This window comes from Trichomycterus rosablanca, chromosome 3 (assembly GCF_030014385.1).
Source record: "Trichomycterus rosablanca isolate fTriRos1 chromosome 3, fTriRos1.hap1, whole genome shotgun sequence".
Lineage (NCBI taxonomy): Eukaryota > Metazoa > Chordata > Actinopteri > Siluriformes > Trichomycteridae > Trichomycterus > Trichomycterus rosablanca.
The window spans coordinates 57,145,343-57,172,294 of NC_085990.1; the positions used below are offsets into that span (position 1 = coordinate 57,145,343).

Consider the following 26,952-nt stretch of genomic DNA (forward strand, 5'->3'; position numbering starts at 1 on the left):
ACCCGTCACTCTCTAGACCCTGACCATTCCGCTAGACTCTCCCCATTACTCACTAGACCCTGGTCATTCTCCCAGACACTGCCTGTCACTCCATAGACCCTGACCATTCCACCAGACACCCTATAGACCCTGGTCATCCTCCCAGACACTACCCATCACTCCCTAGTCACTGGTCACTTTCTCAGACCCTTCCAGACACTCTATAGACCTTGGTCACTTCTCTAGACACTACCTGTCACTCTCTAGACCCTAGTCATTCTCCCAGACACTTCTTGTCACTACCAAAACTCTGACCACTACACCAGACACTCCCTACACCCTGGCCACTCCTCCAGAAGCTGCCCATCACTTTGTAGACCCTGGCCACTCCATCAGAGACTCTGTAGACACTGGTCACTTGTCCATACACTACCCATCACTCCCTAGACCCTAGATATTCCCCCAGAGACTCCCCATCACTTCCGAGACCCTGGTTACTATAAATACTTCAACAGTACCTACAAGGCTTCAGTAGATGTTCCACTGACACCCTCTGGTCTCCTCACACATCTCATCAACTGTTTGAGGACCAGGAAGAACTTACAGAACCTTGGACTGTTTATTTTGTTTCTCAACCTTCTGTTAGCTGGACCACTACAGGCAGATCGATCAGCGCCCAGCTATACAAGTGAACGGGCACAAATTCCCATACTCACACACACTTCAAACTCTCGTAAGAAGCTTCATTAACAGAAGAGCGGCTGTTGATGTAGATGTTTAGTGAACTTCTGACTCCCCAGTGGCACCACTGAACACTTCCTAGATGCCCCCAGCACATCACTGGTATCCCTGAACACTGCAGATCCTGTAGGCACCAGTGCACCAAGACTGATCACGAACTGAAGAAAGACCTTGTGGACCTGGAGTCTTCAAACCCAGACCTTCTGACTGGTCCTGGTTGGCATCACACTTTGTAGACCCTTTCCAGACCACTCTGGATACCTGGACTCTCATTGGCGTCTCATTGGGCAAAGCCTGGAACCCATTGACCCCACGGTTACCCCACTGTACAAAGGTGTATAAAACTAATGATAAAAAATGACAATATGCTTAAAGCTTTATGGCAACAGTTTAGGGAAGGTCATATCCCGTTCCAGGATGACCACACACACACACACACAGTGCCAGAGCCAGACAGTCGCATAGCAGACACCAGGGATAGCGCAGTAAGCCCTCTCCGCCGTCCCCCCCCCCCCCCACACACACACATGCCCTTTTATCTACCCGCCCTCGACCGGTGCCCGCTTTTAACTCTCCGTCCTCCTTCCCCCCTGCGTGCGCCGGGGTGGGCGTGTCAGACGGGAATGTCAGTTTCCATAAAATTCCAGATGAGAAAAGATCCCGCTGAGTCCTGGATCAAGCCGCACAATCCGGGGGTTTAAGAGACAGGGCCGCCAGCTTTAGCGCAAAGCTCCGTGTGCGCGGGCGAGCGGGCATCGCTGGCATTCTGCTTTACAACTTTCCACATTAGCCTTTGAAGCCGCGCGCGGGGGGGGGGGGCGTCTACCCCGTGTGTGGTGGCGGACGGGTGGAAGGAGAAATGCTGCATCACTCCGCCCGTGTATAAATAAATCCTGTCTATATGCGGGCGGATTAACCACGTTTACCTTCACCCGTCTGCCAGACGCTTTCACCCGCAGTGACACCCGGGTCAGACGGGACGTCAAGGTTAGGGGCCGCGCTGAGGGGCCCAATGCTGAACCTTGTGGTACTTATGACCTCACGACCCTGCAGCACTGAGCACTGCAGAACATCTGGGACGTACTTGGAGGGTCTGGATGGCATCTAGACCCTGGTCATTCCCCCAGACACTACCCATCACTCCCTAGACCCTGGTCATTCTCTCCTCGACACTACCTGTCCCTCCCTAGACCCTGGTCACTCCCCCAGACACTTGCTAGACCCTGGTCACTCCCCCACACACTACCCATCACTCCCTAGACCCTGGTCATTCTCTCCTCGACACTACCTGTCCCTCCCTAGACCCTGGTCACTCCCCCAGACACTTGCTAGACCCTGGTCACTCCCCCACACACTACCCATCACTCCCTAGACCCTGGTCACTCGCCCAGACACTCGCTAGACCCTGGTCACTCCCCCACACACTACCCATCACTCCCTAGACCCTGGTCACTCGCCCAGACACTCGCTAGACCCTGGTCACTCCCCCACACACTACCCATCACTCCCTAGACCCTGGTCACTCGCCCAGACACTCGCTAGACTCTGGTCACTCCCCCAGACACTCGCTAGACTCTGGTCACTCCCCCAGACACTATCTGTCCCTTCCTAGACCCTGGTCACTTCCCCAGACACTCGCTAGACTCTGGTCACTCCCCCAGACACTCGCTAGACTCTGGTCACTCCCCCAGACACTCGCTAGACTCTGGTCACTCCCCCAGACACTCGCTAGACTCTGGTCACTCCCCCAGACACTACCCATCACTCCCTAGACCCTGGTCACTCGCCCAGACACTTGCTAGACCCTGCTCACTACCTCAGACACTACCCGTCACTCCCTAGACCCTTGTCACTCCCCCAGAAACTACCCATCACGCCCTAAACTCTGGTCACTCCCCCAGAAACTATCTGTCCCTCCCTAGTCCCACTCTAACCAGAGTGTAGGGGGCACTCCAAACGTCTACTGGGTCCAGGTAGTCACCAGTGGTGTCCAGACATCTAAAGATCTAAAGAATGACCAGTTGTATCAAGGGGTTCATCTAGAGGTTACAAGGGTCTCTAGCAAGCATCTAGTGAGTGACCAATGGTGTTCTTGCAGCCGGTACCTAAAGAGGGACTAGTGGTATCCAGGGTACATCTGGGGGTCATCAGGATTATCAAATAAAGATCTTAAGAAGTGACCAGGAACATCTAGGAAGCATCTATGAAGTTCCAACGGTGTCAGAGGCAGGTGGAGTTTCGGCCCCTTGTCCTTGGATGACCAGGAAGCTTCTCTGGACACTTCTAGGCCCCCGATATTAAAGATCACAGTCACTCTGAGCGTGCCCACTCTGCCAAGACAACATGGGTTACTTCCAGACTATTGACCCTTGACCCTTGGGTACTTCTGGACACCCTTGGCCGACATCTACACTCCCTAGACAAACTTATTCACCGTAATAGGACACTAGGTCACCTCATGGATGCTCCATAGACAGACCTGGTCACAGGTCACCTAGGGGCCCAAAACACATGTAGGTGTGGCCCCCAGTGTCAGAAGCCTGTGTGCAGCTTGTGCTGATGCTTATCTGACGTCCTTGGTTGCATCATAGACTGACCTCACACTAAGATCAGGCGCTCAGGTGGTGGGTTCGAATCCTAGCTCTGCTATTGAGAGATGGACAATGATTGGCTCGTCCGTAGGGTGGATGCTGCAGTTACGCCCTCTGCTGGCTGATCGATGGCGCTGCACAGAGACGGGGGATAACGGAGATCAGTGTGTGACTCTCTGTGCGCGATACAGATCTCCATATGGACCCGCCAGGTGCAGGTGAAAAGAAGCGGTCGGTACTGCACGAGTGTCTGAGGGGGCGTGTGTTAGGAGTGGACGTCTGCAGCAGTAGAGGGGAAATACCATCCGGGAATTGGATATGACTAAATTGTAAGTTGTAGTGACTGCTGCGGTCATGTCCGCGTCCCTTCAGGTGCACCACCACACCTGAGAACGGCGGCCGTGTGTGTGTGCAGGATCCAGACATGGGTGTGTATTATGTGTGTGTACTGTCTGTGAGCGTGTGTGTGTGTGTGTGTGTGTGTGTGGCGCGTACATGAAAGAGTTTCCATGCTGTGTGTGTGTGTGTGTGTGTGTGCGCTTCATTGTCAGTGTTTTATAGTGGAATGTTTAAGCTCTCTAAACTTAGCTGCAGCAGACGAGCCACGATTCATGGAAACGTACGTAGGTACACCATGTGCACCAGCGTGTGTGTGTGTGTATGTGTGTGTGTGTGTGTGTGTGTGTGTGCAGACAGGTCTAAATGCACTACATTCTTATCTTAATGGGAGCTTTGTGTGTGTGTGTGTGTGTGTGTGTGTGTGTGTGTGTGTGTGTGTGTGTGTGTTGGGGGGCAGAAAGCCGACAGCCCAGAATATCTCTGTTTCCTGGATGTGTGTGTGTGTGTGTGTGTATGTACAATGTGTAAATGTCAGTGTGTGTACACTGTATATGTGTGTATGAGGGTATGTGTGTGTACATGTGAGTTTGTGTACACTATATGTGTGTATGTAGGTGTGTGTAGGTTTGTGTGTGTGTGTGTGTACACCGTGTGTGTATGTGTTGGTGTTTCACTGTATATGTGTTTATATAGGTCTGTGCGTGTATACCGTGTGTGTATGTATGTACAGTGTATCACAAAAGTGAGTACACCCCTCACATTTCTGCAGATATTTAAGTATATCTTTTCATGGGACAACACTGACAAAATGACACTTTGACACAATGAAAAGTAGTCTGTGTGCAGCTTATATAACAGTGTAAATTTATTCTTCCCTCAAAATAACTCAATATACAGCCATTAATGTCTAAACCACCGGCAACAAAAGTGAGTACACCCCTAAGAGACTACACCCCTAAATGTCGAAATTGAGCACTGCTTGTCATTTTTCCTCCAAAATGTCATGTGATTTGTTAGTGTTACTAGGTCTCAGGTGTGCATAGGAAGCAGGTGTGTTCAATTTAGTAGTACAGCTCTCACACTCTCTCATACTGGTCCAACATGGCACCTCATGGCAAAGAACTCTCTGAGGATCTTAAAAGACGAATTGTTGCGCTACATGAAGATGGCCATGGCTACAAGAAGATTGCCAACACCCTGAAACTGAGCTGCAGCACAGTGGCCAAGATCATCCAGCGTTTTAAAAGAGCAGGGTCCACTCAGAACAGACCTCGCGTTGGTCGTCCAAAGAAGCTGAGTGCACGTGCTCAGCGTCACATCCAACTGCTGTCTTTGAAAGATAGGCGCAGGAGTGCTGTCAGCATTGCTGCAGAGATTGAAAAGGTGGGGGGTCAGCCTGTCAGTGCTCAGACCATACGCCGCACACTACATCAAATTGGTCTGCATGGCTGTCACCCCAGAAGGAAGCCTCTTCTGAAGTCTCTATACAAGAAAGCCCGCAAACAGTTTGCTGAAGACATGTCAACAAAGGACATGGATTACTGGAACCATGTCCTATGGTCTGATGAGACCAAGATTCATTTGTTTGGTTCAGATGGTCTCAAGCATGTGTGGCGGAAATCAGGTGAGGAGTACAAAGATAAGTGTGTCATGCCTACAGTCTAGCATGGTGGTGGGAATGCCATGGTCTGGGGCTGCATGAGTGCAGCAGGTGTTGGGGAGTTACATTTCATTGAGGGACACATGAACTCCAATATGTACTGTGAAATACTGAAGCAGAGCATGATCCCCTCCCTCCAGAAACTGGGTCGCAGGGCAGTGTTCCAGCATGATAATGACCCCAAACACACCTCTAAGACGACCACTGCTTTATTGAAGAGGCTGAGGGTAAAGGTGATGGACTGGCCAAGCATGTCTCCAGACCTAAACCCAATAGAACATCTTTGGGGCATCCTCAAGCGGAAGGTGGAGGAGCGCAAAGTCTCGAATATCCGCCAGCTCCGTGATGTCGTCATGGAGGAGTGGAAAAGCATTCCAGTGGCAACCTGTGAAGCTCTGGTAAACTCCATGCCCAGGAGAGTTAAGGCAGTTCTGGGAAATAATGGTGGCCACACAAAATATTGACACTTCAGGAACTTTCACTTAGGGGTGTACTCACTTTTGTTGCCGGTGGTTTAGACATTAATGGCTATATATTGAGTTATTTTGAGGGAAGAATAAATGTACACTGTTATATAAGCTGCACACAGACTACTTTTCATTGTGTCAAAGTGTCATTTTGTCAGTGTTGTCCCATGAAAAGATATACTTAAATATCTGCAGAAATGTGAGGGGTGTACACACTTTTGTGATACACTGTATGTATTTGCATGTGTGTGTGTGTGTATACAGTGTGTGTGTGTGTGTGTGTGTGTGTATAGACCGTTTCAAATGAATATTCATGAGTCCAGGAAGTGATGTAGATGTTCCTAAGACGCTTCCGCTTGGTGGTAAACAGCGCTCAGAACAACAGCGATTGACCACGACTGCTTCAATTCTTTTGTATTAGTTCAGGTGTGATTTATTGACAGTATGTCTAAATTAAAGTTAGGACCGTATTGTTCGGTTGTTGGATGTTCCCTTACAGTTTACAGATTTCCAAAAGACCACACACAGTGAAACGCTTGGATTGCTGCTGTAAATAGAGACGGCTGGATACCCACCATCAACTCTTATAATAAATGTAATATATATTATTTCATAATAAAATATTGTGAACAAATGTACTTAAACGCTGTTCTCATGGTGTCTTGTCCCTGACGTTTAGCTTAAGTGTATTAAAATACTCAGGCACTTGATATTTGTATTAAAAGAACAGAATAAACATAAACCTAACATAAGCCTTAAAAAGTTTACATTCCCTTTATAATACTGTGTAAAAGCCATAACTGTATAGGACTATATTTTGGGGAAACTATATGGAATTATACCAACAGCTCTTAGCTCAATTATTAAATGACATGCAGACCTGTAAAGAAACTATTTATGAATACATTGTGCTTACTGTGAAATATTTCCTGTATTTCCAGTCGTTTCAGCATTAATAATATGTTCTAATTCAGATGAGAAGTCATTCACTGTGGTTTGTCTGTCAGATTATTATTATATTATAACGGCTCTTAGCTCAACAGACTTTTCACAGAATGTAAAAGGGGAGATGACACAATAATTACTTTAATAATTATTTTAATAATGAATTTTATGCGTCCAAACTGCGGTACGCTTTCACTGCCTCTCTGGTGTAAACACACTCCGTTCCAACAGGGTAGTGATACACGTCTGGGTCTGTTACCTCAGGCAAACGTTTTAAGTCAGCGGAAAAACACTGACTTCTTAAATTCTCCTCAAAGAGGGTCTGGTACAGACATGCGCAGTACAGTTGTTATTGTTTACCTCATTGAAACGGTCTATACAGCGTGTGTGTGTGTGTGTGTGTGTGTGTGTGTGTTTATGTGTATGTGTGTATGCAGCATTTGTGTGTGTATTATGTGTGAATACAGTGTGTGTGTGTGTGTGTTTGTGTGTGGGTGTGTGTTTGTGTGTGTGTGTGTGTGCGTGTGTGCTGCTACACATAAGCGTACAGACTGAGGGGGGGGCACATATTTACACACACTAGTGTCTGTGTTTGCAGTGGATGTTTGTAAGTATATAAAGGGCCACATTCTTCATCCAGGGTACAAATAGCCTACTAGTCTACACACACACACACACACACACACAATCGGTCAATTTATTAAAAACCTCTGACAGAAACCTGCAGTAAAGGAGCGATCCGTCTTATAAAACACACACTATTACACTGTTCCACCTTAAGAATCCATATGGGCACGCCTGTCCAACCTAAAATCCAACACAGCAATTCCACCTTAAATATCTCCTTAGTCGTGCCATTATATCTTTACACATCTACAGGTCAGTCATGTCTGCAACTAAGAAATCCCACTGTTCCACCTTAATGCCGGTGTGGTCATTTTTTTATCCATGCCCGGTCGCTGCCCCTGGCTTTGATCTACCCTCACGATTACCCCGATTAGTTAGTGTGTAAGCAGCCCCGTCTGTTCCATTTTTCCACCGTCTTGCACTATTTGAAAAATTAATTCAAATATTAAAATCTAATTTGACCAATTCGTCTTGGCATCGTCACATTCCCACCAGTCCACCTTAAATTCTGCATAATAATGTGTCCACCTTAAGACCTTCAAAACCCATGTACTTATACAATTCCATATCTAATATCCAATACTGTCCTCCACCTTAAAAATTCCACCTTAACACACAGTGTGATATTAGTAAAACCTACCAGTTTACTGTTTGGAATTCAATGACCCATATCTGGTAATTCCACCTTAATATCCAGTGTGATATCACCTGTCCTAGTATATAAATGTATGTATTCACACAGTCCGCCTTAACATATAGAGTCCATAAAGATAACCATACAATTAAAAAAATATTATTAAGCAATACCACCCTAAAAAATAACTATCCCATCGTGCCACCTTAAAAAATGCAATTAATGAAGATTTCCATTCCATATTCATTTAACCCTGACTACAACCTTAAATCCACCTTAAATTAATGTAACTCTGACCACAACCTAAAATCCACCTTAAACTAATGTAACCCTGACTACAACCTTAAATCCACCTTAAATTAATGTAACTATTCTAGTCCACCTTAAAAACAGTTAATGTACTTTTCTTTGGTTACTCACTCCCACATTAGAGGGTAAATTAAGAGCCACCCATGTAGAGAGAGGGCGAACATACTAAACTCCTCACAGACAGTGACCGGGAGCCAAGGTTCAAACCCAGACTCGCGGGTCTCCTACTGCTGAGCTGCACTCACACTGTTTATGTTATAGCTGTATAATACTGATGTAGGGTTACATCACCGGTGTTCACACACACACACACACACACACACTGTCTCACACTCACACACACTCACACACTCACACACACACACACACACACACACACACACACACACACTGTCTCACACTCACACACACACACACACACACACACACTCCTCCATTCAGACCGTATGAACTGTCCAAATACTTAATGAGCATTTCACACCGTTTCTAACGGCAACTGCCACCACTACACAACCATTCCCACGCCTCCACTGAGTGTGTGTGTGTGTGTGTGTGTGTGTGGCTGCGTGGGGGGTCCAGGGGCCACAGATAACAGAACGTGTTCATATGAATGTGACTCTGTCCTGCACCGCCATCTAGTGTTCACACCTGAGTGGTGCACCACCTCATCGTTACAGCCCCATCAGTCCACCTTAAAATCTGCATAAATAATGTCGCCACCTTAAGAATTCCCACCTTTATTACACTCAAACTTTAAACCTGCGTACTTATATACAATTCTATATCTAATATCCAATACTGACCTCCACCTTAAAAATTCCACCTTAATACACAGGGCAATAATACATCATTCCACCTTAATAACCGCTGTGATATCACCTGCCCTAGTATGTAAATGTATGTAATTACACAGTCCACCTTAAAATCTACATAATAACGTCTCAATTTTAGGAATTTCCACCTTTATTACACTCAGACTTGAAACCTAATATCCACTGACCTCCACCTTAAAAATTCCACCTTAACACACAGTGTTATATTAGTAACCTACCACATTAATGTTTGGAATTCAGTGTCAAATATTTATGTCATTCCACCTTAATAACCACTGTGATATCACCTGCCCTAGTATATAAATGTATCTACTCACACAGTCCACCTTAACCTTATAAATTCCATATAACCACACATACAGCTCTGAAAATGTTATTAAGCAATACCACCTTAAAAACTCTCCTGATAAAGACAGATATACTCACTCATTCATCTTTAATACGACTACACAATTCCACCTTAAATATCGACTGCAGTACACCATTATGATGTTTCATGTAATTAAGCGCTCATGAGAGACTGCGCCAGTAGGGGGCAGCACAACCTCAAATCTGAAACATCTAAGCACCTGGAATTGCACACACCAGAGTTCCTCAGTTCCTCAGTTTCTGGGTCCTTGGTTTTTCGGTTTCTGGGTTCCTCAGTTCCTCAATTTCTTGGTTCCACAGTTTCTTGGTTCCTTGGTTCCTCAGTTCCTTGGTTTTTCAGTTTCTGGGTTCCTCAGTTCCTCAGTTTCTGGGTCCTTGGTTTTTCGGTTTCTGGGTTCCTCAGTTTCTTGGTTCCACAGTTTCTTTGTTCCTTGGTTCCTCAGTTCCTTGGTTTTTCAGTTTCTGGGTTCCTCAGTTCCTCAGTTTCTTGGTTCCACAGTTTCTCGGTTCCTTGGTTCCTCAGTTCCTTGGTTTTTCAGTTTCTGGGTTCCTCAGTTTCTTGGTTCCACAGTTTCTTGGTTCCTTGGTTCCTCGGTTCCTCAGTTCCTCAGTTCCTTGGTTCCTCAGTTCCTTGGTTTTTTGTTTTCTGGGTTTCTCAGTTCCTTGGTTCCTCAGTTCCTCAATTCCTCATATCCTTAGTTTCTCGGTTCCTCAGTTTTCCTGTTCCTCAGTTCCTTGGTTTCTCAGTTCCTTGGTTTTTCTGTTTCTGGGTTCCCCAGTTCCTTAGTTCCTCAGTTTCTGGGTCCTTGGTTTTTTGTTTTCTGGGTTTCTCAGTTCCTTGGTTCCTCAGTTCCTCAATTCCTCAATTCCTCATATCCTTGGTTCCACAGTTTCTTGGTTCCTTGGTTCCTCAGTTCCTTGGTTTTTCAGTTTCTGGGTTCCTCAGTTCCTCAGTTTCTTGGTTCCACAGTTCCTTGGTTCCACAGTTTCTCGGTTCCTCAGTTCCTGGGTTCCTCAGTTCCTGGGTTCCTCAGTTCCTGGGTTCCTCAGTTCCTGGGTTCCTCAGTTCCTCAGTTTCTTGGTTCCACAGTTTCTTGGTTCCTCAGTTCCTCAGTTCCTTGGTTCCTCAGTTCCTCAGTTCCTTGGTTTTTTGTTTTCTGGGTTTCTCAGTTCCTTGGTTCCTCAGTTCCTCAATTCCTCATATCCTTAGTTACTCGGTTCCTCAGTTTTCCTGTTCCTCAGTTTCTCAGTTCCTCAATTCCTTGGTTTCTCAGTTCCTTGGTTTTTCTGTTTCTGGGTTCCTTAGTTCCTCAATTCCTCATATCCTCGGTTCTGCAGTTCCCCAGTTTCTCGGTTCCTTGGTTTCTCAGTTCCTTGGTTTTTTGGTTTCTGGGTTCCCCAGTTCCTTAGTTCCTTGGGTTCCTCAGTTCCAGTTCTGGTGTCCCTCCTGCCCTGTAGAGCTTCCAGTCCTCAAATCGTCTCTGTTCTCAACACACGTACCTCTGTTCCACCAACTAAGTTTTGGTTCCAGCAAACCACCAAACCTTTTAAGAATGGAGCAACAGAGGCGCTCGGGTGAGGCAGCAGTAACGTGGTGGGTACTGCACACGTGTCGGAGGGGGCATGTGTTCGTCACGACCTTCCTCGGTCAGGAATGGAGATCTGCAGCAGTGTCCAGGGGTCGAGTCCTCAGCTTCCGGTGATGCTCGTCTCCTCACCGGCTCTTTGTCTACGTGTCATCAAATGATGCTGAGAACCTGAAAGTTCAGGAACCCTGAGGAACCTGCTGAGGAACCAGCTAGCTTTCAGGATCAGGCCGTGATTAAACTGGACTTCAAGATGACCATTAATGGTCCCAGTCACAAGTCCTGATCTCAGTTCCATTCAACATTCATGCAGGACCTCCAAACTGCTATCCACCATCCACCACCATCCAAACAACCTGCAATACATGAAGCCTTCTGGACTGAGGAATGTAGACCTTAGACCTACTGAAAGGACTTGGAGAAACCAGGACCAGATCCTGACTGGAACCCTGTGGAGATGCTGAAGAATCCTGAAGAATGGAGCTGAAATTCCTTTGCTGCATCATTAAACCTGATCACGTTCACCACGAGGAACATGGCTCAGACACACACACACACACACACTCACACACACACACACACACACACACACACACACACTTACCCTAAAACAGAAGCTCATCATCAAGTCAAGTGAGGAACCCATCACCTCCAAAACATACACACGTCTCGATACCAACGTTTCAGCCGAGTGTGTGTGTGTGTGTGTGTGTGTGTGTGTGTGTGAGAGAGACACTTGATGCTCCATTACAGACGTTGAGCAGGTAATGAGGGTTCGGTTTACACCCCCCACATGAAACATTGATGAACCTCTCAGCAGGTGCATGAGCGCCAGCAGCAGATCTGCTTCCATCCAAACAATCTAGAATATCTAAAACATCCAGAACCTGTAGAACATTCAGAACATCCAGAACATCTAAAACATCAAAACATCCAGAACATCTAGAACATCCAGAACATCCAAACATCAAAACATCCAGAACATCCAGAACATCCAAACATCAAAAACATCCAAAACATTCAATACATCCAGAACATCAAAACATCCAGAACATCTAAAACTTCAAAACATCCAAACATCAAAACATTCAGAACATCCAGAACATCAAAAACATCCAAAACATTCAATACATCCAGAACATCAAAACATCCAGAACATCTACAACATCTAAAACATCAAAACATCCAGAACATCTAGAACATCCAGAGCATCCAAACATCAAAAACATCCAAAACATTCAATACATCCAGAACATCAAAACATCCAGAACATCTACAACATCCAAAAATCCAGAACATTCAAACATCTAGAACATCAAAAACATCCAGAACATCTAGGAAATTCAAAACATCTAACACATTCAGAACATCTAAAACATCAAAACATCCAGAACATCTAGAACATCCAGAACATCCAGAACATCCAAACATCAAAACATTCAGAACATCCAAACATCAAAAACATCCAAAACATTCAATACATCCAGAACATCAAAACATCCAGAACATCTAAAACATCAAAACATCCAAACATCAAAACATCCAGAACATCCAAACATCAAAAACATCCAAAACATTTAATACATCCAGAACATCAAAACATCCAGAACATCCAGAACATCTAGAACATCAAAACATCCAGAACATCTAGAACATCCAGAGCATCCAAACATCAAAAACATCCAAAACATTCAATACATCCAGAACATCAAAACATCCAGAACATCTACAACATCCAAAAATCCAGAACATTCAAACATCTAGAACATCAAAAACATCCAGAACATCTAGGACATTCAAAACATCTAACACATCCAGAACATCTAAAACATCTAGAACATTGAAAATCTCTAGAACATCCAGAACATCTAGAACATTCAAAACATCTAACACATCCAGAACATCAAAAACCTCCAGAGCATCCAAACATCCAGAACTAAGATCTGTAGTCTGCAACAAGCATGAGTTCTCAGAACGGCTTTCTGATCCTTGGTGCAGCTCTAGAGCTCACATGACAGTTGTGTGTGAGCTTGTAGAATATAATGATCAGTAGTAGAACACCGACACTGTTCACTCAGTACAGCTGTAGAACAATAACATCAGTGAGGAGCACTAGAGGATTCCAGAAGCCCACAGTGGGTGAGTCAGTGCGTGTTTTGGATCCTGGCTGCAGATCTAGAACTGGGGAGGTACAGTATGTACCGCTCTGTGAGGTTCTAGAGTCCCTCAGTGTGTGGTTGACTTCATTAGCTGAAATAAGAATAATAACAGAACTCGGCTTCACTCACAAACTTCCTCCTCAGTTTCCCCTTCCCGTTACGTGAGCCACGCCCCTCTGTGTGGGCGGGGTCAGATTTGGACACGCCCAGGTGGCTGTCCACGGAGGCGCTCTTCCTCAGGTACGCCGCGCGGCGCTGCAGCTGGGAGAAGGGAGGCGGCGGGTGTGGGCGGAGCTTAATGTCCGAGTCTGCCGCATGCTCCACCCCCTCGTTATCATCCTCCAATCGCCATGCATCGTCTACAACACACACACACACACACACACACACACACAGGAACAAGGTAAGTGTGTTTTCAGTGTGTGCATGTATAGTGTGTGTGTGTTTACAGTGTGTGTGTGTTTACAGTGTGTGTGTGTGTGTTTACAGTGTGTGTGTGTGTGTGTTTACAGTGTGTGTGTGTGTTTACAGTGTGTGTGTGTGTGTGTGTGTGTTTACAGTGTGTGTTTACAGTGTGTGTGTGTGTGTTTACAGTGTGTGTGTGTGTGTGTTTACAGTGTGTGTGTGTGTTTACAGTGTGTGTGTGTGTGTGTGTGTGTTTACAGTGTGTGTTTACAGTGTGTGTGTGTGTGTGTGTTTACAGTGTGTGTGTGTGTGTTTACAGTGTGTGTGTGTTTACAGTGTGTGTGTGTGTTTACAGTGTGTGTGTGTTTACAGTGTAGTGTGTGTTTACAGTGTGTGTGTTTACAGTGTGTGTGTTTACAGTGTGTGTGTTTACAGTGTGTGTGTGTTTACAGTGTGTGTGTGTGTGTGTGTGTTTACAGTGTGTGTGTGCATGTGTAGTGTGTGTTTACAGTGTGTGTGTGTGTGTGTGTGTGTGTGTGTGTGTGTGTGTGTGTGTTTACAGTGTGTGTGTGTTTACAGTGTGTGTGTGTGTGTGTGTGTGTTTACAGTGTGTGTGTTTACAGTGTGTGTGTGTGTGTGTGTGTTTACAGTGTGTGTGTTTACAGTGTGTGTGTGTGTTTACAGTGTGTGTGTTTACAGTGTGTGTGTTTACAGTGTGTGTGTGTTTACAGTGTGTGTGTGTTTACAGTGTGTGTGTTTACAGTGTGTGTGTGTGTGTGTGTGTGTGTTTACAGTGTGTGTGTGTGTGTTTACAGTGTGTGTGTTTACAGTGTGTGTGTGTGTGTGTGTGTTTACAGTGTGTGTGTGTTTACAGTGTGTGTGTGTTTACAGTGTGTGTGTGTGTGTGTGCATGTGTAGTGTGTGTTTACAGTGTGTGTGTTTACAGTGTGTCTGTTTACAGTGTGTGTGTGTGTGTTTACAGTGTGCGTGTGTTTACAGTGTGTGTGCATGTGTAGTGTGTGTTTACAGTGTGTGTGTTTACAGTGTGTGTGTTTACAGTGTGTGTGTTTACAGTGTGTGTGTGTTTACAGTGTGTGTGTGTGTGTGTGTGTGTTTACAGTGTGTGTGTGCGCATGTGTAGTGTGTGTTTACAGTGTGTGTGTTTACAGTGTGTGTGTGTGTGTGTGTGTGTGTGTTTACAGTGTGTGTGTGTGTTTACAGTGTGTGTGTTTACAGTGTGTGTGTGTGTGTGTTTACAGTGTGTGTGTGTTTACAGTGTGCGTGTGTTTACAGTGTGTGTGTGCATGTGTAGTGTGTGTTTACAGTGTGTGTGTTTACAGTGTGTCTGTTTACAGTGTGTGTGTGTGTGTGTGTTTACAGTGTGTGTGTGTTTACAGTGTGCGTGTGTTTACAGTGTGTGTGCATGTGTAGTGTGTGTTTACAGTGTGTGTGTGTTTACAGTGTGCGTGTGTTTACAGTGTGTTTACAGTGTGTGTGTTTACAGTGTGTGTGTTTACAGTGTGTGTGTTTACAGTGTGTGTGTGTTTACAGTGTGTGTGTTTACAGTGTGTGTGTGTTTACAGTGTGTGTGTGTGTTTACAGTGTGTGTGTGTTTACAGTGTGTGTGTGTGTTTACAGTGTGTGTGTGTTTAGACTGTAGTGTGTGTTTACAGTGTGTGTGTTTACAGTGTGTGTGTTTACAGTGTGTGTGTTTACAGTGTGTGTGTGTGTTTACAGTGTGTGTGTAAGTGTGTGTTTACAGTGTGTGTGTGTGTGTGTGTTTACAGTGTGTGTGTGCATGTGTAGTGTGTGTTTACAGTGTGTGTGTGTGTGTGTGTGTTTACAGTGTGTGTGTGTTTACAGTGTGTGTGTGCATGTGTAGTGTGTGTTTACAGTGTGTGTGTGTGTGTGTTTACAGTGTGTGTGTTTACTGTGTGTGTGTGTGTGTGTGTGTGTTTACAGTGTGTGTGTTTACAGTGTGTGTGTGTGTGTTTACAGTGTGTGTGTTTACAGTGTGTGTGTTTACAGTGTGTGTGTGTGTTTACAGTGTGTGTGTGTTTACAGTGTGTGTGTTTACAGTGTGTGTGTGTGTGTGTGTGTGTTTACAGTGTGTGTGTGTGTTTACAGTGTGTGTGTGTTTACAGTGTGTGTGTGTTTACAGTGTGCGTGTGTTTACAGTGTGTGTGTGCATGTGTAGTGTGTGTTTACAGTGTGTGTGTTTACAGTGTGTCTGTTTACAGTGTGTCTGTTTACAGTGTGTGTGTGTGTGTTTACAGTGTGTGTGTGTTTACAGTGTGCGTGTGTTTACAGTGTGTGTGCATGTGTAGTGTGTGTTTACAGTGTGTGTGTTTACAGTGTGTGTGTGTGTGTGTGTTTACAGTGTGTGTGTGTGTGTGTGTTTACAGTGTGTGTGTGCGCATGTGTAGTGTGTGTTTACAGTGTGTGTGTGTGTGTGTGTGTGTGTGTGTTTACAGTGTGTGTGTGTTTACAGTGTGTGTGTGCATGTGTAGTGTGTGTTTACAGTGTGTGTGTTTACAGTGTGTGTGTTTACAGTGTGTGTGTTTACAGTGTGTGTGTTTACAGTGTGTGTGTGTGTGTGTGTGTGTGTGTGTGTTTACAGTGTGTGTGTTTACAGTGTGTGTTTGTGTGTTTACAGTGTGTGTGCATGTGTAGTGTGTGTTTACAGTGTGTGTGTGTGTGTGTTTACAGTGTGTGTGTGTTTAGTGTGTGTGTGTTTAGTGTGTGTGTTTACAGTGTGTGTGTGTTTACAGTGTGTGTGTGTTTACAGTGTGTGTGTGTGTTTACAGTGTGTGTATGTTTACAGTGTGTGTTTTTTTACAGTGTGTGTGTGTGTGTTTACAGTGTGTGTGTGTTTACAGTGTGTGTGTGCATGTGTAGTGTGTGTTTACAGTGTGTGTGTGTGTGTGTTTACAGTGTGTGTGTTTACAGTGTGTGTGTGTGTTTACAGTGTGTGTGCATGTGTAGTGTGTGTTTACAGTGTGTGTGTGCATGTGTAGTGTGTGTTTACAGTGTGTGTGTGTTTACAGTGTGTGTGTGTTTACAGTGTGTGTTTTTTTACAGCGTGTGTGTGTGTGTGTGTGTTTAGTGTGTGTGTGTTTACAGTGTGTGTGTGTGTGTGTGTGTGTGTGTGTGTTTAGTGTGTGTGTGTTTACAGTGTGTGTGTGCAAGTTTAGTGTGTGTTTACAGTGTGTGTGTGTTTACAGTGTGTGTGTGTTTACAGTGTGTGTGTGTGTTTACAGTGTGTGTGTGTTTACAGTGTGTGTTTTTTTACAGCGTGTGTGTGTGTGTGTTTAGTGTGTGTGTGTTTACAGTGTGTGTGTGCAAGTTTAGTGTGTTTACAGTGTGTGTGTGTTTACAGTGTGTGTGTGTTTACAGTGTGTGTGTGTGTTTACAGTGTGTGTTTTTTTACAGCGTGTGTGTGTGTTTAGTGTGTGTGTGTTTACAGTGTGTGTGTGTGTGTGTGTGTGTGTGTGTGTGTTTGTGTTTAGTGTGTGTATGTGTGTGTTTACTGTGTGTGTTTAGTGTGTGTGTTTCAGTCTGATGTTCCAATGCCGGTGACAACAGTTGCTTAGCAACCGTTGTTGAGCGGCGACCGGAGATGGTTCATCATCAGTAGCGTCCTTTACCTGCAGGGGGCAGCGTGCAGCCACTGTGGTGGGCGGGGCTGGAGGGCAGGTGGGGGCGGGGCTGAGCGTCCTGACAGCCAGGGTGCATACGGCCCACCAGGGGGGACTGAGGGATGCTGGGTAACGTTCTGGACTTGGCCAGCAGGGGTCTCTGCAGACGCCGCTCCAACGACCTGCAACACCAAGAGCGAGCATGAAGAGACAAACGGGCTAACGTCTTAGCAACATGCTAATGCTGTTAGCTTCTGCGCTAACTGTGACATCACACACCTTTAATCAACCCACCAATGAGGACGCAGCTCACAGAGCTCATAAAGACGTATCATGGATCGTTTCCTTTATATGGTTGATTTATTACATCACAGTTTTGGCACCACTGGCCAATCACAGACAGAAGTTGCTACCAGGTTGCTACGGTAACCTATCTAAGGCTTTAGGGAAGGTCTCCGCATGTCCACGAGTGGCCTGGTTAAAGCCCAGACTCACAGCCATCAAACACCTGTGGACAGACCTGAAGACCTGAAGCTCATCGATGCTCTCAATCTGAGGATCTGCTATGAAGAATGAGATAAACCGCCTCAATCCAGCCAAGAGCTCTTAATAAACCCCCTCTGTTCTCCAGGGGGCGCTAACACACTGTGGTGGAGAGGCTGGGACATAGCTACAGACCCAAGAGCAACCCCGTCTGGACCTGTGCTCCCGGTAGGGTTGAAGTGGAGGCTCCAGACAAAGAGCGACCAAAGGTCGACCACACCCAAGGGTGGTTCGGACGTCACCCAGGATAAGGAGGTCTGTGGGACCCACCAGGAAGTCGAGAGGTTTGCAATAAATAGAGTGTGAAGAGATCAGGTGCTGGTCTGCTCTGGAGGAAAGTTGAACCATCCATGGAGACAACCATCACAAAGACATTTTACACTTTCTCCAGGTCCCCACAGCGCTCCAGACGTCGGCCGCATGCACCACGCCCACCCTCGCTGGCCGAGGATCTCGGGTTACGTTCCTCCGTTGGCTACCAACCAAGCCGGGCGCTCCAGATCGCTGCGCCACCAGAGCGCAGAGCCAACGAGGACGGTTCCTCATGCTGGTGATGTACAGCGCCCCTAGTGGCAGCTTCAAGCACTGAGGGTGTTGTGTAATCAAACAATTATGAATCACACACACACACACACACTTGTGTTGTTTGATCTTTTCACATCAATGGAACACTGCAGTGTTTGTGAACACACACACACACACACACACACACACACTTCTTTCATCACATATCTGACACAAACGCATCAATGCATCCACACACACACACACACACACACACATGAACCTCAAACACATTATACCTCATCACGTCCACCCTTCACACACACACACACACACACACACGGTGTACCTGGCCTCAGCTGCACTACAGCAGTAGCTCCCACTGCGGCGTCCATCCTTCCGGCTAATCAGCTTCCCAAAACTCGCCATTCCGTCCCTCTGTGTGTGTGTGTGTGTGTGTGTGACAATGCAGTGTGTGTGTGTGTGTGTGTGTGTGTGTGTGTGTGCAGCACTGCAAATGTTTTCGTTCCAGCAGCCAATTCACCTGAGCAGCAGCATTCTCATTCCCTCACTCTCTCTCACTTTCACACTCTCACACTCTCACACACACACTCTCTCTCTTCCTGCAGCAGCGATAGAGCGAGAGCCGTCTGATTCACTCACACACACACACACTCACACACACACACACAGAGTCGAACACACACTCAGACACAAGCGTTAACACCAGAAATAGCAATGTTTGTAACAGGCGAACGCACCCCCGCATCCAACCAGAGAGAGAGAACGAGAGAGAGAATTTAGAAAAACACAAGAGAGAAAGAATGTGAGAGAGGACTGAGAACAAAATGAAGACAACGAGAGAGAGAGAGAATTGATGAAGAGAACGTGAGAGAGAAAATTGAGAAAAAGAGAGAACGAATTGAGAAAGAACAAAAGAGAACAACAGAGAGAGGATTGAGAAGGAACGAGAATGAGAGAAAGAATGAGAGAAAAGTGTTTGATAAAGAGAACGTGAGAGAGAAAATTGAGAAAAAGAAAGAAAGAATTGAGAAAGAAAACAGGAGAGAGAAAATTTAGAAAGAGAACGGCAGAAAGAGAATTGAAACAGAACAAAAGAGAGAACTGAGAAAAATAACAAGATCAAGAGAATGAGAGAGAGAAAAATTTAGGACGAGAACAAGAGAGAGAGAGAAAAAAATGAGAAAGAGAAAAAGAGAACGTGAGAGAGAATTGAGAAAGAATGCAAGAGAAAGAATATAAGGAGAGAGAGAATTGAGAAAGAGAATAGGAGAGAACGAAAACTGAGAAAAAAAACCTAGAAAGAAAATTGAGAAAGAGAACAAAAGAGAGAATTGAGAAAGAAATGAGAGAAAGAATTGAGAAAGAAAATGAGAGAAAGAATTGAGAAAGAGAACGAGAGAAATAGGACAAGAGAAAGAGAATTGAGAAAGAAAACGGGAAAGAGAATTGAGAAAGAAAACAGGAGAGAGAGAATTAAGAAAGAACAACAGAGAAAAAGAGAATTGAGAAAGAAAACAAGAGAGAGAATTGAGGACAAAACAAAAAAAACAACCGAGAGAGGATTGAGAAAGTACAAGAGAGAGAAAGAATTGAGAAAGAATGAGACAGAGAGAGAACCAAGAAAGAGAACAAAAGAAAGAGTTGAGAACGAGAGAGAAAGAGAGAATTGAGAAAGAGAATTCCTCACAGTGACTGGAAGCAAAAATCCAACCCTGTAAACGTGGGATTCGAACCTGACTGACTGGAGTCGCTGATGTGATGCACCTACATCTGATTTAGGACTTTATAATCTCAGCTCTGCTATCGGCCAGTCGGGCTCCTGCACAGGCGGCGACCGGGTCTCGATCAGCCAGCAGAGACGGGGGGGTAACGGAGGTGGGGCCGGAGGGGGGAGGTGGATATGACTAAATTGGGAGCTCGTTAAGTTACTGCTTCTCAATTAACAGATCGATTACTGAAGATCATGTAGCACAGTGTTAGCGCTGATTATACACTACACGGCCAAAAGTATGTGGACGCCACCTGAAGCTTTGTAGCAAGAGTTTAGGGAAGGCCATTTCCAGTTGCTCCATAACTGAACCCCAAAGCAAGGTCCATACCTCTCGACCTCTGGGATGAATTGGAACGTCCAATGCAAGCCAGACCTTATAGATAGGATAGGACGTCCAACCAGGTCACAATCTAGTGTCCACAAACCTTTGGCCATAAGGTGGTGTTAATGGGTAAGGAACAGGAAACCAACCTACAGCACGAGGTCGTCCATGCTGCGCCGGTCACTTCTCTCCATCCATCCTGCGCAGAGAGGAGAACCGGAAGCTCCTGTCCATCTGAGCTGGAGATGTGGAGACCTTCTCACAGAGAACCATCAGCTGTGTAGAGAGTTCCTGAGGAACCTGAAAGGACCATGAAACCTCATCATCAATCGTTAGGTTAGGGTTCAAACACCTTCAAAACGTCTCTGAGATACATGAGGTGGCAACGTGGAAGACGGTGAGGAACTGATGGTTGTGTGATGTGATAAGAGGTTCTCACAAAGGTCCTACAAGAGATGAAAAAAAAAGGTTCTGGTTCTGCTTTAAACCTACAGTTCTTCAAGAGCGAAGCGTTTGAGCCACCTTCACCACCAAGGAACGGTTCTGTGGTGTAGGACTGTCCATTCTGAGTCTGATGGAATTTGTGAAGATCTAGCCAAAAAAGTGTTTGTGAGACGAGGAACTGACGTTGGATGCGAGGCTCTCTCCGTGGAGAACTTCTCACGAAGAACCATCAGCTGTGTAGAGAGTTCCTGAGGAACCTGAAAGAACCATGAAACCTCATCATCATCTGTTGCGGTCCAAACACCTTTAAAACGTCTCTGAGATACATGAGATGGCACAGAGGAACATGGTGAGGAACTGATGGTTGTGTGATGTAATAAGAGGTTCTCACAAGGGTCCTACAAGAGATTAAGAGGTTCTGGTTCTGCTCTAAACCAGTTCTTCAAGAGCAAAGAGTTTCAGCCACCCTCACCACCAAGGAACGGTTCTGAGGTGTTTTAGGACTGTGGTGGACCATCAGCTTGTAGGAACATCTATTCCAAAACCTGGTCATTAATATAGAGTCTCCACCATCTTCCGGCCACAACAGGCTCCACTCTTCTGATAAACTCTGGATGACTGAATGTTGAGTGACTGTACATGGAATCTTGTTGACGTCATTGACCTGTGGAGGAGACGCTGCGTTCTCCTGACTGAAAGTGTCCTCATACTGTCCTTTAGTTTGATGATACCAAGGACGATGACGTGCAGGAGATGACTTCCAGCTTCAACTTCAGAAACTAGACGTCTAGAAGGCTATTTGAGGGTCCCATTTTGTGGTGCCATCTCCACAGTCGTTCTGGTTTTCTTGGTAGAGAACAGAAGTGCTTTAGCTTTGCCTTCTTCTGCAGGGTTGGATTGCTGTCATTGCTGTTATCACCTCTGAGATCATCCGACTTTAGGTGGTAGGTATAGTCTGGCACCTTCTCTAAGACCTTCCTGCCACTGGAGACCGTGACAGGAGATCAAACTCCAGACACCCAAACCCTCTCTCCTCAACGAGGCACCAGGAGACGATTAACCCAAGATTAAAAGCACTGTATCCAGATTTAATAAAGAAACTCAGATCAAGATGAACTTAGGAACCAGACGTTTATTCATTTCTACAGGTTCTCCTGGTGCTACCCAGTCCACCTAGAGAAGAACGTTCATAAAACACCTGAAGGCATCAAGTATAATAATAATAATAATAATAATAATAATAATAAATTACATTTATATAGAACCATTCACAGTATCCAGGGACGCTTTACATAGGAATCATAATCAGAGGGAGAGGAAGAGAGTTCCACAGTGTCGGGGCAGCAAGACTAAATGATCTACCACCCATGGTGGTCAACCTAAACCTTGGAGCAACCAGGAGACCAGCATCAGACAACCTTAACCTACGAGAAGGGACATAGTGGTGCAGAAGATTAGCCAGATACAAGGGAGCCAGACCATGAAGTGCCTTAACAGTGAGCACTAGTATTTTATATTGAAGACACTTATTGACTGAGAGCCAATGGAGTCGTTCTGATACCAGGGTGATACCGGGGTGAAACTGGAGTGATACCAGGGTGATACCGGGGTGAAACTGGAGTGATACCGGGGTGATACGCTCATGTTTTTTAGACTGGATCAGAACTTGGGCAGCAGCATTCTGAACGATCTGCAGGGGTCGGAGGGATGTTAAGGGAAGCCCATAGAGGTGAGAATTGCAGTAGGCCATGGACCAGGTCTGATCAGCTTTCAAGGACAGAATCGAAGCTGGAAGAAGACAGACTTCATCAGTGGACCTATATGTGGCTCAAATGACAGGAGAGGGTCAAACTGGTTGATTGAGTTGCTAAGGGGGGTGATTACTTTTTCACACAGGGCAGGTAGAGCTGAAGTTTTTATTTTATTTTATTTTTTTTTATTAATAAATTAAATAATGATAAAAACAGGAGACAAAAGAAGAACAAAAAACTAATCGGGTGAACCCTGATAGATGCCACTGGCACCGCAAGCTAGAAAAAATGTTAAATGAAAAATAAAAGAGCCGAGCCTCGAACCCCGATCGCCAGGATACGAGGCGGTCACGCTCACCACTACGCTACTGAGTAGCGAATGTAAGCAAAAGACCTCGCGCTCTTAGAGCTCCGAGGCAAACACCCAGTGGCTCAGTCTCGGAAAAACCCCGGATCGGCAGTATCACCAGTCTGTGGCCGCAGCTGCAGGTCGTCAGCACTAATTGGGTGGCCTAGAATTTGAGGCCTTAGTTTCTCGTGTTCTGTGACGCCTGCGACGCTGGGAACTGGTGGTACATTCACCAGACACCGCAGGCACCCGAACAGAACCACATTTTCCTTCAATAAATAAAATCAACATTAAAATGATTTTGTGATTATTTGGTTCTTTGTCTGATATTAAAAGTAGTTTGATGATCTGAAGCGTAGAAGTGTGACAACAGTGCGAGAATAGAGTAAACTGGGGAGGGGGCAAATACTTTTTCACAGCACTGTACACACACACACACACACCCAAAATGTTCTTTTTTTAAATATTTCATTATCTTTCCTGGACTGATTGTTTACACCCAGTCTGCCATAAACAGTGTGTGTGTGTGTGTGTGTGTGTGTGTGTGTGTGTGTGTGTGTGTGAGGAAGTTGGATGTAAGGTGTATCCTGAATAGACCGACGGCAGGAAAAGAAAGCTTTTACACACACACACACACACACACAGAGTGACTGTGCCGTCCTGTCCACATTATTATGAAGCTTGTATATCTTTGCTTCTTTCATATTATTTCATTTCCAGTGTTGCAGTGGGTCCCATTTTCCTGAATCACTGGGTACGATGTAGTAACACACCCTGGACTTGACGCAATTCGACACCCCCACACCCCCCCAGTTTTATGACCTGAAATCAGGCCTGCAGTTCCTTCGAGTTTTTGTGACTCCCTGGTGGGTCAACATTGTGCTTTTGGAAAAATTTTCAACCAAACCGTCTTGAACCCTGTCATCTCCAATCTGCTAATTAAAGCACCGATTACACTTTAACTTCTGTACTGAATAAACTATTGTGCAATAATATTAATAATAATAATTACTACCTGTCACAATGTAAATACTAGTTTCTCATATTTCTTGTCATTTTAGCTCGTTTTGTGCTGCACCGAGTTTTTTATATCTTTTTTGTACCTTTTCAATATATTTTAATATTTTTATCCTATGTTTATTTTACTACTGCTGCTGCTCTCACTGAGAGCTACCAAACAAAGTCTCGTTGTATAACTACAATGACAATAAAGTCTATCTATCATCTATCTATCTATCTATCTATCTATCATCTATCTATTTATCTATCATCTATCTATCTATCTGCCTGCCTGCCTGTCTGTCTGTCTGTCTATCTATCTATCTATCTATCTATCTATCTATCTATCTATCTATCTATCATCTGTCTGTCTGTCTGTCTGTCTGTCTGTCTGTCTGTCTGTCTGTCTGTCTGTCTGTCTATCTATCTATCTATCTATCTATCTATCTATCTATCTATCATCTATCTATCTATCTATCTATCATCTATCTATCATCTATCTATCTATCTATCATCTATCTATCATCTATCTATCTATCTATCATCTATCTATCTATCTATCTATCTATCATCTATCTATTTATCTATCATCTATCTATCTATCTGCCTGCCTGCCTGTCTGTCTGTCTATCTATCTATCTATCTATCTATCTATCTATCTATCTATCTATCTATCTATCTATCTATCAATCATCTGTCTGTCTGTCTGTCTGTCTGTCTGTCTGTCTGTCTATCTATCTATCTATCTATCTATCTATCTATCATCTATCTATCTATCTATCTATCATCTATCTATCATCTATCTATCTATCTATCATCTATCTATCTATCATCTATCTATCTATCTATCTATCTATCATCTATCTATCATCTATCTATCTATCATCTATCTATCATCTATCTATCTATCTATCATCTATCTATCTATCATCTATCTATCTATCTATCTATCTATCTATCTATCTATCTATCTATCTATCTATCTATCATCTATCTATCTATCTATCTATCTATCTATCATCTATCTATCTATCATCTATCTATCTATCTATCTATCTATCTATCTATCTATCTATCTATCTATCTATCTATCATCTATCTATCTATCTATCATCTATCTATCTATCTATCTATCTATCTATCTATCATCTATCTATCATCTATCTATCTATCTATCATCTATCTATCTATCATCTATCTATCTATCTATCTATCTATCTATCTATCTATCTATCTATCTATCTATCTATCTATCTATCATCTATCTATCTATCTATCTATCATCTATCTGTCTGTCTGTCTGTCTGTCTATCTATCTATCTATCATCTATCTATCTATCTATCTATCTATCTATCTATCATCTATCTATCTATCTATCTATCTATCTATCTATCTATCTATCTATCATCTATCTATCATCTATCTATCTATCTATCTATCATCTATCTATCATCTATCTATCTATCTATCTATCTATCTATCTATCTATCTATCTATCTATCTATCTATCTATCTATCATCTATCTATCTATCTATCATCTATCTGTCTGTCTGTCTGTCTGTCTGTCTGTCTGTCTGTCTGTCTATCTATCTATCATCTATCTATCTATCTATCTATCTATCTATCTATCTATCTATCTATCTATCTATCATCTATCTATCTATCTATCTATCTATCTATCTATCTATCTATCTATCATCTATCTATCTATCTATCTATCTATCTATCATCTATCTATCTATCTATCTATCTATCTATCATCTATCTATCTATCTATCTATCTATCTATCATCTATCTATCATCTATCTATCTATCTATCATCTATCTATCTATCATCTATCTATCTATCTATCTATCTATCATCTATCTATCTATCTATCTATCATCTATCTGTCTGTCTGTCTGTCTGTCTGTCTGTCTGTCTATCTATCTATCTATCATCTATCTATCTATCATCTATCTATCTATCTATCTATCTATCATCTATCTATCTATCATCTATCTATCTATCTATCTATTTTGACTTTGAATAGTTAAGAACAGTCCCCAGTTTTCTACAATCAATTATAGTCTTGGTTGATTGTGCTTGGTACCACAAACAGTAAAACAAAACCAGTTCTCCTCAGTTCTCCCTCCCGCACCCTGGTAATTACAAAAAAGCTTCATTTTTGAGTCCTAAAATGCAGATCCTAATGTCCAAGGGAAAGACGATGTATTCATAAATGTCCACACGTGTGGACAGGACCTATACCACGGGCTCACGGGCAGTTCACTAGTTTGAGCCCCACATATTGTTCATAAACATGACGTTTACATGTTGCTTAACTTAAAAACAAAAAAAGCTAAGTGAAAAACGTAAACAGAACTCGTGTTGGTTCAGTCTGCCTTCTATTTTGACACGTAGAGTACGCGCGTCCACGCCAAAAACTGAATCACAAACTGTCACTTTGCTTCACGTTTATCTGTTTTGCATTTGCATTTTTGTCAGATATGCGAGATATGCAGCCTGTTGCTATAAAAAGAAGATAAACGCCGCATTTTGATTTTAGTTTTGACACAATTTTTGTATTTCATAAACAAAAGCGAAGGCAAAGCTAAAGTGACGCTGGGATTTTCTTTTTCCTGTTATAGATAAAGGCAGGAAATACATTTACATTGACAGCATTTTTTGTCCTTAGCAACGTACAGTACTGTGATAGTATACAGTCTGAGCAATTGAAGGTTAAGGGCCCTGCTCAGGGGCCCAACAGGGACAAGCTGGCAAGGGTGGGGCTTGAACCAGCGACCTTTCGATTACTAGTCCAGTAACTTAACCACGTTGCTACACTAAGATACAACTGGCCTCTCATAAATACCAAAATTATTAAGGTAGATTTTTCATTTTCAAGTGAAGGATTAGATTGGCAGGGTATTTGTTAAATGTCCTGTCTGTAAAACAGCTCTACATTTATATTTTAACC

The 26,952-nt window shown here is 44.0% G+C and overlaps 1 protein-coding gene across 1 annotated transcript in view; it reads right to left on the reverse strand.

Moving 5' to 3' along the window:
- LOC134310719 (uncharacterized) overlaps positions 1-18,858 on the reverse strand; it is a 33,210-nt gene extending 14,352 nt beyond the window's left edge. Inside the window, exons 1-3 of the mRNA XM_062992346.1 lie at positions 18,679-18,858; positions 17,292-17,464; positions 13,369-13,598 (exon numbers count right to left, since the gene is read on the reverse strand). Of these exons, the coding sequence (XP_062848416.1) occupies positions 13,369-13,598; positions 17,292-17,464; positions 18,679-18,758 (483 nt within the window). The 5' untranslated portion in view covers positions 18,759-18,858. The remainder of the gene's footprint in view (positions 1-13,368; positions 13,599-17,291; positions 17,465-18,678) is intronic.
- Between the last annotated feature and the right edge of the window lie 8,094 nt (positions 18,859-26,952).